At 44.8% G+C, this 14,414-nt stretch overlaps 1 protein-coding gene across 1 annotated transcript in view; it reads right to left on the minus strand.

Annotated features, from left to right (window-relative positions):
* cpamd8 (C3 and PZP like alpha-2-macroglobulin domain containing 8) overlaps window positions 1-14,414 on the minus strand; it is a 45,390-nt gene that overhangs the window by 23,606 nt on the left and 7,370 nt on the right. The window contains exons 11-27 of the mRNA XM_061078151.1: window positions 14,113-14,340; window positions 13,837-14,007; window positions 13,603-13,731; window positions 13,305-13,503; window positions 13,018-13,193; window positions 11,469-11,618; window positions 9,384-9,545; window positions 9,147-9,289; window positions 8,236-8,298; window positions 6,967-7,198; window positions 5,299-5,452; window positions 3,140-3,270; window positions 2,931-2,982; window positions 2,049-2,347; window positions 807-875; window positions 564-720; window positions 277-453 (exon numbers count right to left, since the gene is read on the minus strand). Of these exons, the coding sequence (XP_060934134.1) occupies window positions 277-453; window positions 564-720; window positions 807-875; window positions 2,049-2,347; window positions 2,931-2,982; window positions 3,140-3,270; window positions 5,299-5,452; window positions 6,967-7,198; window positions 8,236-8,298; window positions 9,147-9,289; window positions 9,384-9,545; window positions 11,469-11,618; window positions 13,018-13,193; window positions 13,305-13,503; window positions 13,603-13,731; window positions 13,837-14,007; window positions 14,113-14,340 (2,692 nt within the window). The remainder of the gene's footprint in view (window positions 1-276; window positions 454-563; window positions 721-806; window positions 876-2,048; window positions 2,348-2,930; window positions 2,983-3,139; window positions 3,271-5,298; window positions 5,453-6,966; window positions 7,199-8,235; window positions 8,299-9,146; window positions 9,290-9,383; window positions 9,546-11,468; window positions 11,619-13,017; window positions 13,194-13,304; window positions 13,504-13,602; window positions 13,732-13,836; window positions 14,008-14,112; window positions 14,341-14,414) is intronic.

Here is a 14,414-nt window from a genome sequence, read left to right on the forward strand (position 1 = left end):
ATTCATATCTCAATTAAGAAAGTGTTATTTTGTCTGTGATCATATATGTGGTGAATGATAAGACTATATATATGACGCTCGTGCCATTTCTTAATCTGAATTTCTTGTCTTAGTTTTGGCTTGGTTATATAATAAGAGTAACAATAGTTACACTTAGAAAACATCCTCTTAACAGGAAACCGCTTTGTGCACAACTAAATAAAACCAAAAAATCTGACAGACACTTGTGGCTCAAGCTGCACTACCCAGAATGCTGTTGGGTTTCAGTTTTGTTACCTTGCAGCAGGTAGTCAGTGGCTTCATTCTCGACCTCTGTGCTCAGCTGCCGGGTCTTCTGCAGGTATTTCAGAACAAAGACATTGGGGGCAAAGTGGATCATGTTCTGCTCCCCACATCCAAAGGGCAGACGCAGCAGCTTGTCCAGGTTGTTGAGAGTCGGCCCCATGACGTCCCCTGATACAGATGCAGCGATACATAACATATTCACACTGCACAGTAGGCTGTATTCCAACTTCACTAGACAAGAGTATGACTGAAATAACACATCAGCCACACAATCATACCAATCATAAACGCCGTGGCCTTCTCAGATCCAGGCACCATGTTGTGAGGGACGCCCAGAGTGAAAGCCTCGTTGTGGTTCTCATCCGAGTCTTCCTTCCTCCAGATCTTAAATTCTCCAACGGAACCCCAGCCTGTTGAGAAGCCTATGTGACGCACCTGGAGGGGAAAACAAATTACTGTTGAAATGATCTTTAAAGACATATTACTCTAACAAGTACATAAATGTCATAAAAGAGACAAACCTGTCCAGGGACCTGTCCCGCCCAGTTGAGGATCACTGATTCATTGGACGGATGTAAACCATGTCCCACCTGCAAAGAGTTAAACAGAGAGGATAAAGTAAAACACTGACAGACGATACACACATGTAATTAACAGTCCATCACATTGTTACCTCTGCCAAAGAGGTTCTGTTTTCACGTTTGTTTGTTTGTAAGCTAAATTATGCAAAACCTACAAGACAGATTCATACAGAAGTTGTTGGAAGGATGTGTTATAGGTCAGAGAAGAACCTATACATATTGGTTCAGATCTGGAGCAGATGGTGGATCCACGATATTTTAAAACGTTTTTTAACATTGTGAGACATTTTAAAAAATTTCGTTTCACAGCGAAAATTCATGGATCTTAATTCAGCCCTGTTAAGGGGAATGATAATCACGAGTGTGGATCTAGTGAATTTAAATGTGGTTTCATGAGTGGACTGATGAGCCTTGGCGGAGATAATCTAGTTTTTGTTTGCACTCTGATTGCATCACAACTCCTTCCTCTATAAGAATCATAACATGAAAATAACTGTATACAGTTCGACATCAGTAACCAAGAAAACACCAGTGAAGCCACATCAGAAAGCAGCTGGTGCTGTTTTTGGACATCCTCCCACTGAGCCCTCATAATGTCCCTCTGCCAAGTGATAGTGACGCCAGTGTGATTCACTCACCTCCCACACACAGTCCCAAACACAAACACACAAACAGACCCATGTAGAGAGCATTTCCTCTCTGGTGCTAGAGTTTAACTTTGTAATCACATTAAACCAAAGAGCCTGCGTGGCCAAGCCCCACAGCTCGCTCACCCTGAAACGCCATCGTCCCTAAGAAAATAAATGAATCCTATTGGTCTTTAAAATGCCTCGCTTGTCGGCGGGCTTTTAATTGCTGCCTTTGGTGAACGGTGCAAAGCTAATGCCAGGGCTGGGGCAGGGGGGGGGGCGAGTGTGCCAGCCGCGGAGGACCATGCGAGCACCGCACCACGGATCACAGGGTGTCCTCGGTGACATTAGCCCGTTAAGCGTGACCTTACTGAAGGCATGCCAGTAAAAGTGGCGCCAGTTCTCCTAACACACAGACCCCATGGCCTGCCGAGTCGTCCCCCCTCCTCTTTTAGAGTCAGAGTGTCCACTCGTGATGTGAACACAAATCTGTTGCACTTGATATGGCAGAAGAATATTTCCCTAAACAATCTCTTTATGTTCTCTATCTCACCTGTACCGCGCCTCCCTTCCAGCTGATCCAGAAGCTGCGGAACTCGTCCCAGGAGAGGATGCCGGGCGTGGAGGCACTGACCAGGGGCTCGCCCATCTTACCCAGTGAGATCCACGAGCGAGTGTTTTGCCTTCCCCCAAGAACGATCTCTAACATCTCTGCGGTGTCGTGGGGACTGGCAGAGAGAGCAAAGTGGGCATCGTTGTGGGTCTTCACAGCGACCTGGAACTGGTTCATCCTGGCTGGTTTTTTCACGTACTGATACTCGTACTTGTTGGGAGTGGAGATGTGGATCCTCTCTGACAATGGAAATACAAAATACTCTCAAGCCCTTAAGATATCAACAGTGTACTAGCTTAGATATTATGCATATAATGCATACAGCACAAAAAAAATGTGTAGGAGGGTGAAGGGGGGGATATTCCCTTCTTCAAACAAAGATGACCAAAACTTCATTGCCCTTGATAACCTGTACATTTTGCCATTCCCTCTCAGCCATCCCTACACATTCTGTGATCTTCTTTATCCGTGTGTCCAGATACGGAATTTGTGTGAGCAGGTGAGCATCATATATTGAGTGGTGACTACATCTGGGAATCCGCAGTATATTTCCAAAAGTTTAAACCGAATGGCCTCGAAATCCTACCTGTGTTGATTAAAACATTTATAAAGATTTTACCATGTTCGGCCAGTGGGCAGAATTCAGCATTAAAGGGACAATTCACCCAAAAATTTGAATTCACTTATTATTTAATAATGAGGGGATTTTGATTTTCAGGTGAACTATCCCTTTAGACCATCTGGCTAGAAAAATATTTAACAAATCTCCTCCTCAATATAAGCATATATATATGTTAGGGAGGAAAATGTGTGTGCACTTACCATTGGGACAGAAGAAGACACTGTAGGTGTATTCTCTGGGCAGGCCTTCTGGCTGCAGAAATGATGAGGGGAGGAAGAACAAGGTCACAGGAAAGAGAAGGAAAAGTTGGATACATTAAGAAAATAGAAAAAATCTACAAAAAAAAAAAAAAAATATTAAGCAAGTCTTCTTCTTATAAAGTGACACTGATCAATATCAGCTCTCATACCTCCACCAGGACAGTCCTGCGAACAAAGTCCAGGCCAGTTGGGGTCCTTCTGTCGTCCACGTCATTGCCTGTTTTGCCTTGTTGGAGTCCATCTGAACAGCAGCTTGATTCACTGTAGGCAATGGCACGAGCTATCGGACAGCACAAAACAGAATCAGCATTTTGTCTTTCAATTCTGTCACAGTGCAATATCACCAATTTCAGTTGTCTACAATGTCGGTCTCGCTGAAGAATCATGGTTGACACATAATGCAGCACAACGGTGAGTCAGAACCAGCTTGGCTGTCCAGACACTTCAAACTGCATTAATGTTACTGAAAGCTAAAAACTCCTAACAAAACAACCGGACATGTACTTTGCCATTAGAGAATACATTGTTTCAATGTGCACCAATTTTAATCTCGTGGCACATTCATCTGTAGTTCTAGTCATAGAACTAGTAGTATTCTGTGGTGTGTAGTAGCATAAATCACCATTTATGGTCCCACATATATATCTGTTGAACGATGATATTTGCTGATATGAGCCTTTCACAGGCACATCTGTGTCAGTGTTTGCCAATATGTGCCGATATAAAAACTGTCAATTAATTTTTTTTCAATTTACATATAAAAACATTAATTTTGTTCATCTTCTTAATTCAAGTTCCATGTGTATTTGTCTTCTCTTTTGATGCATAGCTATTTATGACAAACTTTAAGGTTAAACAGTAAAATACCAAACCTCAATTTTACTCATTGTCAGAGTTTGATAAAGACATCTTAGCAATTCTAATATTTCTAAGTATATCAGCTCATATCATTACGGACATTTTGTACTCTATAATGTACTCTCTAATCAAAACATCATAACAACCTATTCATGGTTTCTAGGAAAGCATGATCACGTGTTTGTGAGTCACTAATCGCGATTAGCTCGGTGAGGCCTTGTCCCCTCTGTCTTTCACGCATTTGTGGTCATCGCTCATAACATATATTACATAGGACAAACGTGTCTGTAAGAGGACTCCCAGTTCTCTTCCTGAGGAGCACATTGGAAATGTGGCCCTGTGCCAACAGCGTCTCTTTGTGTGTGTGTACTGAGAGGGAAACACAAGGGGCCAAGGGACTAGGAGTGGGGCCATGGGGGGCCCATTGACCGCCAGTGACCTGCAAGCTCATCAACATGCCACTGAGTGTCACAGCAAAGCTCCCCCACTGCCCGCCTGCTTTGTTCTCACATGCGCTCTGGAGGGGCCTGTGTGTAACTCTGGGTGGGGGACCAGATCACACACAGCTCCGCTCCTTGGCCGGCAGAGCTCTCCTCAGGCACAGGCTCGACTTTTTGTGAGGCATCACAGAGAGGAGCCACGGCCTGGCTAGTGACAGACCACCTACGAATTTGAATGATGTAAATTTCATTATCCAGAATGTCCTCGTCTGCTTTGTTTACATGAGCATCAAAACCCATTCTTTTACAACAAGCCCAGATCCACTTCCTTGTGTCTTTATATTGTTGCTTTCAGACAGGGTGGGCCGTAACCGGGTGAGTTGCTCCAGATATTTTCTGGAACTTTAAAGGGGGTCCTGCCAGACCCCCTTTAAAATGTCCAGATAATGTTCAACATAACCCATGTGAGAATACGGAAGGAAAACTTTCAGAAAATTCAAAATGAGCGGTTGGGCGTGTTGATGGCGTTTCTTACATGCTACAAATGTGAAACTGGACGAAAACTAATATCCTACGAAGAGTAAAAGATATCAACTTCAAAAGACATGTCTGCCTGCCTCCTGCATGCCTCGCCCAGGAGCCACACTTCGCCTGAATGTTCCATACTTTTGCTGCATTGTTGTGAACATGCCTGACCCGGACAATCTCCTGCTGCGTTATTCATATATGAAAAGGCCCCCAAGAAATTGTATGCAAATTTAAACAACTTGGCGTTCATGTCTGAAAAAGGCTCCTGTGACAAAGAACGCATACTGCACTGTACTGTGGAATAGCACTTCCTGAATTTATACTATAATCTATCTCATGGCATTGCATCAAGACAAAGTTGTTCAGTTCCAAATGTTTTACAGTATATCAACCTTACAAGAATAAACCTGCTGTGGAGAAGTGTTGGAAATCAAGAGCTTCATGATGACCTGACTCTTGTCTGACCTGCGCTCTGTGGATACCTGTGATGTTAGCAGATCCCAGTTCAGTGAAAGACAACACGATGGATGTGGGTGTAGCCTCTCCCGGCGCGACACACTTCTTCCTGGTAAGGTGGTGGCGTCCAGGATGGCCAACAAACTTGATGCCTTTTGGAACTGTTACTTTGACATGAACCTGAGAGAGGAGAGGAGAGGAGAGGAGAGGAGAGGAGAGGAGAGGAGAGGAGAGGAGAGGAGAGGAGAGGAGAGGAGAGGAGAGGAGAGGAGAGGAGAGGAGAGGAGAGGAGAGGAGAGGAGAGGAAAGGAGAGGAGAGGAGAGGAGAGGAGTCAGAGGCAATCGATCTCCTCTGACAGGCCAGTGACATAATTTCTGCCAGACATGCCCCTCCCTCACTTAGCGTGTTCCCCTCAGAGCTCGGGAAGCGAGGGAGAATTTGTAAAATCACATTGTGAATTTTCCATGCTGTCTGACTCATGCCTCTCCAGCTCCCTGAAGGATTTAGTTCCACTCATCGTCCAATTTTCACAGAGGGCTCGGTAACGCACAGGGAGCTTTTAACTGCTCCTCGTCCACACGCCACGAGTCATAAATAACGGAGCAGAAAAATATAGGAATCACATGTTGCCGGGGTGGATATCAAACGAAGGGATTTTCTGGATTACGTATTCACCTAACATGACATGAGAGGAGCGCGAGCACAGGCCATTAAACAGGCTCATCTGCAAACATCATGATGTCATCGATGTGGAGCGCACGATGGACCCATTTGAGGCCAAGGTGGAGCTGGGAAGTCAAAGAGTGTTGAGACAGACCTACTGTATGGGCTGATACCATATGTTCACATTATGAACCTTTGCCTCCTTTGGACACAACATCCATACCCGAGCCTAAACTACAACCTTTTTCTTGTTGATCACACAGTTTATGATCACCCCATTTCTACTTTATACAGAATTCAATATACTTAAAGGACCATAGCTTATACAGCACACCATTCCACTGATCTGTGGTCTACTGATCCTTTTGTCTGCTCTGTAAATGCAGCTCATCAATCCGTCCCGGAAGAGAGCTCCCTTGTTTTTTCTATGTTTTCATCCCTGTCCGTTTGTTTGTTTATTTGTTTGTTTGCCAGCAGGATTATGAAAAAACTTTCCACAACACTTGTTGGAGGGATGGGATATGAGCCACGAAACAAACCATGAAATGTTGGCACGGATCCAGACCAAGGGGTGGATTCAGGAATAGTATTTATCACTGGGAGTTTTTTGACATTTTCACAGATTTCCCATGGAATAATTCATTGAGCTTCATAAAAGAAGTAAGTCATGTTGAGGGGACTGATATCTAAGAGTGTCTGAAATTTGGTGCAACTTGATTGAATTTAAGGGGACTAATGGTCCTCGTGAAGGTATGTGCTCTACTAAGTGCTGTTCTAGTTTATCTTTTGACCACACCATTAAAATGTTTTTAAGAGAAGTTTTTGTATATTTTATAAATATGGACACACAGTAAAACAGCGTCACGTTTGAAGTTGATTGGATGAGCAGTCGTCGAGAAAACTGAAGGACAATTGGACCGAAATAAATAAAGGTCTGGGTTAATTGGTACTGGTAATGGTTGACTTGTTTGTTAAGTCTTATTACACATTCTGTCTTCCTGTCCACTTGGCCTCTCAGCCGTCATCTCACCTCAGAACACGTGGGCAGGTAGTTGTAGACAGTGAGGGGCACTTTGGTCTGCTCCCCTCTGATTAAGCTGTAGGGCAACGTGAAGTCGACGAAGAAGCGCTTGAAGGTCCGAAGCTCGGTGCTCTTCGCCAGGCCCAGCCCCTTTTCCTCGGACACGCCGATGGCCTCCGTCACCCATGCGGTGATGGAGTCCGGCACATCCAATCGCAGCTCAGCTTCACCGCTTTCAGAGCTGTCATTGACGCGTGCAGAGGTTCAAGTTAAGAGGCAGGGAAAGAAAGAAAAATGATCTCAGCATCCTTTCATGGTTGGAATTGAGCAATAAAATGGCGCAGACTACAAAGATGGGCTTGATGAAACACTGTGGATTACTTTTATGTCAGCAACACCTGTGTCAACAGCACCTGCACCGGTGCAGCTACAGCAAACACTGTAAAAAGGATCGGTAGGTGTGAGGGACGGTCAGGTGCTGCCAAACCAGTTTGTTTCTTTGATGAATGGACTGAGATCATTATTGGCAACACGTTTAATGTTGGTCTTGGCAAATGGTCACAGAGCATAATAAACTTGAAAAACTGCATGTACGCCCTTCCTTTTGATCAAAGTTGCCCAGAAATCCACTTTAATGGACTTTTAAGGGAAATCTGAGCCTCGGACTTCACAGGAAATTAGGGAAGGGCCGAAAGCCCCATCCAAAGGAATCAAGCATATGGAAATCTATGGGCGACTCATTTATATTGGCTGAAAATGAAAGGAGGGAGCTGTTGAGAAAGCGACAGTCCGTTCCAAGATTGCCCAATTTAAATGAGGCACATTCACACCCAGAGGGGGGAAATCTTGGATGTCGCTACACGATGGAAGATCCGTCTTCTTAAGAACACATTTAGTAGCGCCTTTCTTCTCCTGGCTCCTTTCTTTCTCCCAAACAACTATCTATCTTATCTTAACTCACTCCTTTCCAACATTCTTTTTGTCCTGACTTCACATGTTTTCATACCCTCTAAGAATCTATCTCCTTAGTCGCATTTTTAATTCTTTTCTTCCCTCTCTCCTCTTCCCGTCTCTTCTCTCGTTTCCTCTTGTCTCGTGCACCTGATATATTTCACCACAGGCATGTAACACACACACACACACACACACACACACACACACACACACACACACACACACACACACACACACACACACACACACACACACACACACACACACACACACACACACACACACACACGAGAGAGAGAAATGTTTATATAGAGATTTAAATACCTGATGTTGAGGCAGTGCCACACCCAAGTCTCTGGGAAAAATGTACGCCTCCGCTTCTCGGCTCTGCAACCAAAACACAAGCTGACATCAATAAAAGGCTTCAGCTGCTCACAATAAAACAACACCATAATTGGACAGTGTAGTATTCTGAATTCCACGCTGACATCTTCCGAGTCACGTCATGTGTTTAACGTTCATCACTCGAACGAGGAGGATTCTCTTTGAGGGAAGTCGACTTAAAATATGGACAAAGCAACAAATCAACTTTTTTCCCCCATTATTCCTTAAATCTAAAACCTTATTTAAACCAGGCATGACACTGAGATGTGTATAGCCAGTTTATAATTGTCGGGATCATGAAGTAATTATTGCTCTCTCTCGTGGGCTTGGTTTCACATTCTGTGTTATCAGAAAGAGTACTGACCATAGAGCTGTGTGTGGTCCAGTCAGAGATCACAGCAAACGTTCATCAATAACTTAACTAAACAGCAAATATGTGAACATCAACAACTGAATGAACCTCAACCCAGCTCACTGTTTGTTGAGATTCAGTCACACATAGTTACCTTTGTTGACTGTATTCAAAAACAAATATTTTGCCTCCTATAAATTATATATCAGTTAATATGATCTTTATTATTATGTTTATTATACATTTTCTTAAAGCTATAAGTCAGACAGTTCGAAGTAAAAGTACATAAGAAACATGAAAATAAACAAAAACACACATAAAAAGTAGAAATATAAACATGTTTTAGGCTTTGATTCAGAAGAAGCTACTGACTCAATCTGCTAAAATGCTCTGTCCTACTTTAGCCGAGAACATGACAATATTAGGATTTTAAGGCTTCTCAGCGAGGTTAGCTGATGCCCAGAGAGAAGCTATGACATCTCTATATCAGGTGCGTTACCTGGTTGTAGGGCGTGAGTGCATGGCAGCCACTAAGGTGGAGCTGTGCGGCTGAAACGCAGGGACGGCCTCGTCTGTGTACATTCCTCCGCTCTGCCGATGGTTCAAACTCACCATATCTGTCATCACAACCAGCCCTGATTCCTGCGTTGAACATACAGAGCAACAGACACTAAATTATAATTTCTTCATCTGTGCGCCATCGCTGAATGTCCTTCAACTACGTGTTTGTTCTCACTGTAAAAGCAAAGCGTGCGTCCTTGGTGATGTCCCAGTGCCACGGAAACACGGAGGACCGTCTGCGTCTCTTTGACGACAGCCCCGGCCACCAGAAGTGTCCGTCGTCTTTAGGAATTCCGAAGGCATCCGACACATCAAAATCTACCAGCTCCTTAAACACCTGCACAAAGGAAACATATTCATGTCAAGACAGACAGACAGACAGACAGACAGACAGACAGACAGACAGACAGACAGACAGACAGACAGACAGACAGACAGACAGACAGACAGACAGACAGACAGACAGACAGACAGACAGACAGACAGACAGACAGACAGACAGACAGACAGACAGACAGACAGACAGACAGACAGACAGACAGACAGACAGACAGACAGACAGACAGACAGACAGACAGACAGACAGACAGACAGACAGACAGACAGACAGACAGACAGACAGACAGACAGACAGACAGACAGACAGACAGACAGACAGACAGACAGACAGACAGACAGACAGACAGACAGACAGACAGACAGACAGACAGACAGACAGACAGACAGACAGACAGACAGACAGACAGACAGACAGACAGACAGACAGACAGACAGACAGACAGACAGACAGACAGACAGACAGACAGACAGACAGACAGACAGACAGACAGACAGACAGACAGACAGACAGACAGACAGACAGACAGACAGACAGACAGACAGACAGACAGACAGACAGACAGACAGACAGACAGACAGACAGACAGACAGACAGACAGACAGACAGACAGACAGACAGACAGACAGACAGACAGACAGACAGACAGACAGACAGACAGACAGACAGACAGACAGACAGACAGACAGACAGACAGACAGACAGACAGACAGACAGACAGACAGACAGACAGACAGACAGACAGACAGACAGACAGACAGACAGACAGACAGACAGACAGACAGACAGACAGACAGACAGACAGACAGACAGACAGACAGACAGACAGACAGACAGACAGACAGACAGACAGACAGACAGACAGACAGACAGACAGACAGACAGACAGACAGACAGACAGACAGACAGACAGACAGACAGACAGACAGACAGACAGACAGACAGACAGACAGACAGACAGACAGACAGACAGACAGACAGACAGACAGACAGACAGACAGACAGACAGACAGACAGACAGACAGACAGACAGACAGACAGACAGACAGACAGACAGACAGACAGACAGACAGACAGACAGACAGACAGACAGACAGACAGACAGACAGACAGACAGACAGACAGACAGACAGACAGACAGACAGACAGACAGACAGACAGACAGACAGACAGACAGACAGACAGACAGACAGACAGACAGACAGACAGACAGACAGACAGACAGACAGACAGACAGACAGACAGACAGACAGACAGACAGACAGACAGACAGACAGACAGACAGACAGACAGACAGACAGACAGACAGACAGACAGACAGACAGACAGACAGACAGACAGACAGACAGACAGACAGACAGACAGACAGACAGACAGACAGACAGACAGACAGACAGACAGACAGACAGACAGACAGACAGACAGACAGACAGACAGACAGACAGACAGACAGACAGACAGACAGACAGACAGACAGACAGACAGACAGACAGACAGACAGACAGACAGACAGACAGACAGACAGACAGACAGACAGACAGACAGACAGACAGACAGACAGACAGACAGACAGACAGACAGACAGACAGACAGACACACACACACACACACACACACACACACACACAGACACACACACACACACACACACACACACACACACACACACACACACACACACACACACACACACACACACACACACACACACACACACACACGGTAACGTTAACTTAGTGACGCAATATATCAGAAACCAAAAGGGCCTTTTAGCTTAAGTCAACTCCTTTAGATGAAGTGACACAAAACATACATTCATTCTTTCACAATGAGCATTTTCACAGTAAAATTTGACTATAGCTACACTGTAATTTAATCCTATTTAATTACATCTAATTGAAATTTAGCGATTATATGACCAACCTTTTCCATGCTGAGCTGGAAGTCGGGCTTCAGCAAGTAAAGACTTTTATCCACAGTGGCCACACAGACGCATGAGCCCGTCTCTCCCTTCACGTGAAGCGTCACTGGGTCGCCTGGCATGGACTCATTAGTTGACAGAGAAACAGACACCTGAAATTCATACAACACAACATATACAGCTGATGGGCATTTTATTTTTTCTCAAGAAATCACTTTCTCTAAACCACAAAATCAGGTTCAACCAATCCAGTGAGTAGGGTTGATATGAACAATTACTACAAACAATTATTGCGAACAATTATTATTTAACGATTGAATATTTGCTTGTTTCTTAGAAAGTTTATGAAAAACCCCTTTTTCTTGAAGGTAGGACTTTTTCATTTCATGGATCTTGATGAAAACATTCCCGACATGTGCAATTTGGTGCAGATCCAAATTAAATCTGGATCTAGTGTGTATAAAAGTGGGTTAATAAAGGGACTGTCCTACTCCTGTTTAATTACACAATATTTAATAATGTTGTTTTGTTATTACTTAAATTACTCATTAGCTATAAAATGTCAGCAAATAGTTAAAAAGCCTGTGCAGAATTCCATAGAGCCCAAGTTGACATATTCAATTAGTTTGATTTGTCTAAATAACTGTCCAATGATCCCCACCTTTAAAAGCTGGAACCAGTGCACTCCAGTTTCCCTGATAAATAACATAAGTGACAGATCAATTTATAAAATTGCCGTCATTAATTTCCTGCGAATCAAACGTTTAATTAATTTCCTCAATCAAGTCAGCACTTGTTGGCAGCACTTGTGTTTGCAGAGAGGCAATTTGCGTGTCGTTATGGAAACAACATCAGTTCGGTAGTGTTGAGTAAGATATGGTTGGAAAAACAACAGGACGGAGAGAGTGGAAAACTACAGCCTTTGAGAGAGGAGGGATGCGAGAGTCGGCCGTAAACTTTCACCCATCAAAGCTTTCTTCAACAGCCCTGTGGCCACAAATTAGCCCCGTTAATCGGTTCCACTGCCCTCCTTTCACCACTCAGTCACTTGTCATCCTCTGCTGTCACGACCCCACTCATCTGGCTGCGGCCCGCATGGCCTCCGTCTCATCATGCCCTCGCAACCCCACCCTCCCCTCCTCCGACACACACACACACACACAGACACACACACACACACTGAGTGTTGTAATGGCATACCAGGGAGCTGTAAATACTTCAGGGAGTTAACTCCACCGAATGCAGGCAGGAACTGGGGGATCTCTCCCAGGCCGACACAGCTGTTTGTTTACAGACATTACACTGTGCACAGAGCTGGTGCACGGATACTCGGGCTCAGCTCCCAAATGTATACAGAGAGCACACCATTTCCCCAGGTTTTAATAAATAATATATGAGGCAGTTAGTCTTACAATAACAGAAAAAGGCCTTAATTAACATCAATGTTTGGGAAGTTTAAGATCTCAGCTTGTGTTAAAATACCAATAAATATACAGATTTAATACTTTCTGGGTGAATAAAAACAGAATATGTGTCACTCTGTTTCCAAACCTTGTTCTCAAACTCGGGCTGGATAGGGATCTGCAGGCTGTCTGTGACCCCCTCGCCGTTTTCCCTGACGTAGTAGACCAGCAGGCGGCTGAGGGGCGCCATGCTGTGACTGACAGGGAAACGGAGGTAAGTCACACAGCTGTCCACCTCGGCCTGGGAGGAGGAGCCCGAGACACCTGGCAGAGAGATGCGAGGTTAAAGGAAGGTGACCAAAATCCAGAGAATAAAATCCAGCAAATAAAGATACTGTTAAATTTGTCATAATGGGATATGATCCATGTGCTTACTGGAGGCAGAAGGTGGAAGGTCGGTGGTGTGAATGTTTTTATCAAAGGTGACGGTGGCTCTTTTCCCTCGGTGAGAGGCGGTCAGGTTGGCCGGCTGTTGGCCCGACACGATGATGTTCCCCCTGGACGCCACCTCGTAGTGCAGGGTGAAGTTACAGGGACAGGTGGACTTGAGAGCCACTTCTGCCACTTGACCGATCTACACACACAGAAATATACAACCGTGCTGTAACGACACTGAGGGCACTGTGATGCAACAACGATGCAAAACACACTACACTCAGAGGGCAACACTTACCTTGAGGGAGGTGCTGGGGCTCTGGATCTGGATGTGACACCTGCTGGGAGAGTACCAGCTGCTGATGGACAGGTAGCTGGGCAGGTACTGGTCTCCTACTGTCTTTCCATCAATAGATGTTACCTTGGTCTACAGCAAGAAAATAAAAAAAAGTTGTTACTCTTCATAATATTTACTTAAAACGACCGCCTCACTTCACTCTGTGGAAATGACATAAATCTAAAGACCACTGACCTCTAGCCAGACATACTGGGCGGCAGTGGGGATGGACGGGATCTCGAAGGTGGCCTGGCCATCCTTGGAGATCAGTTCACTGGTGTAGATGTTGTCCTTGGGGGTCAGCTCCGCCTTAACACGCACCCTCACCCCATCAGCTGGGCTTCCATCAGGGAAAGTAACTTCGATCTATAAGCAGCGGACACGACAAATAGACAATCAATAATGACGAGATTGATCGTTATCTGTCAGGTGATAAAAAAAAGTGAGTTAAATCAGTTCTGGCTGTCTCACCTTCCCTTTGTAAGGCAGACCGGGCTTGAACTGTTTACGTGTGTCCTTCGAGTACTTGATGTCGATGAGCTGCTTGTGGACGGGCGTGGAATCGTCGAACGTGGTTTGCCTGCTGCCGTCGACGCTGGTCACCGACGCCCAGATGCTCACCGTGCCCCTGAAGTGATCGGCTACATCCAGGGGCATCATGTCCTTAACACACAGGCTGAAGTTTGCAGAGCCGTTCATCTGAGAAAAGCACAGGATGCACATATTTAGAATTTATAGAATAGAGTTATAGTACCAATCATCGATAAATACCT

The sequence above is a fragment of the Limanda limanda genome, chromosome 9, assembly GCF_963576545.1.
Source record: "Limanda limanda chromosome 9, fLimLim1.1, whole genome shotgun sequence".
NCBI classification, from domain to species: Eukaryota; Metazoa; Chordata; class Actinopteri; order Pleuronectiformes; family Pleuronectidae; genus Limanda; species Limanda limanda.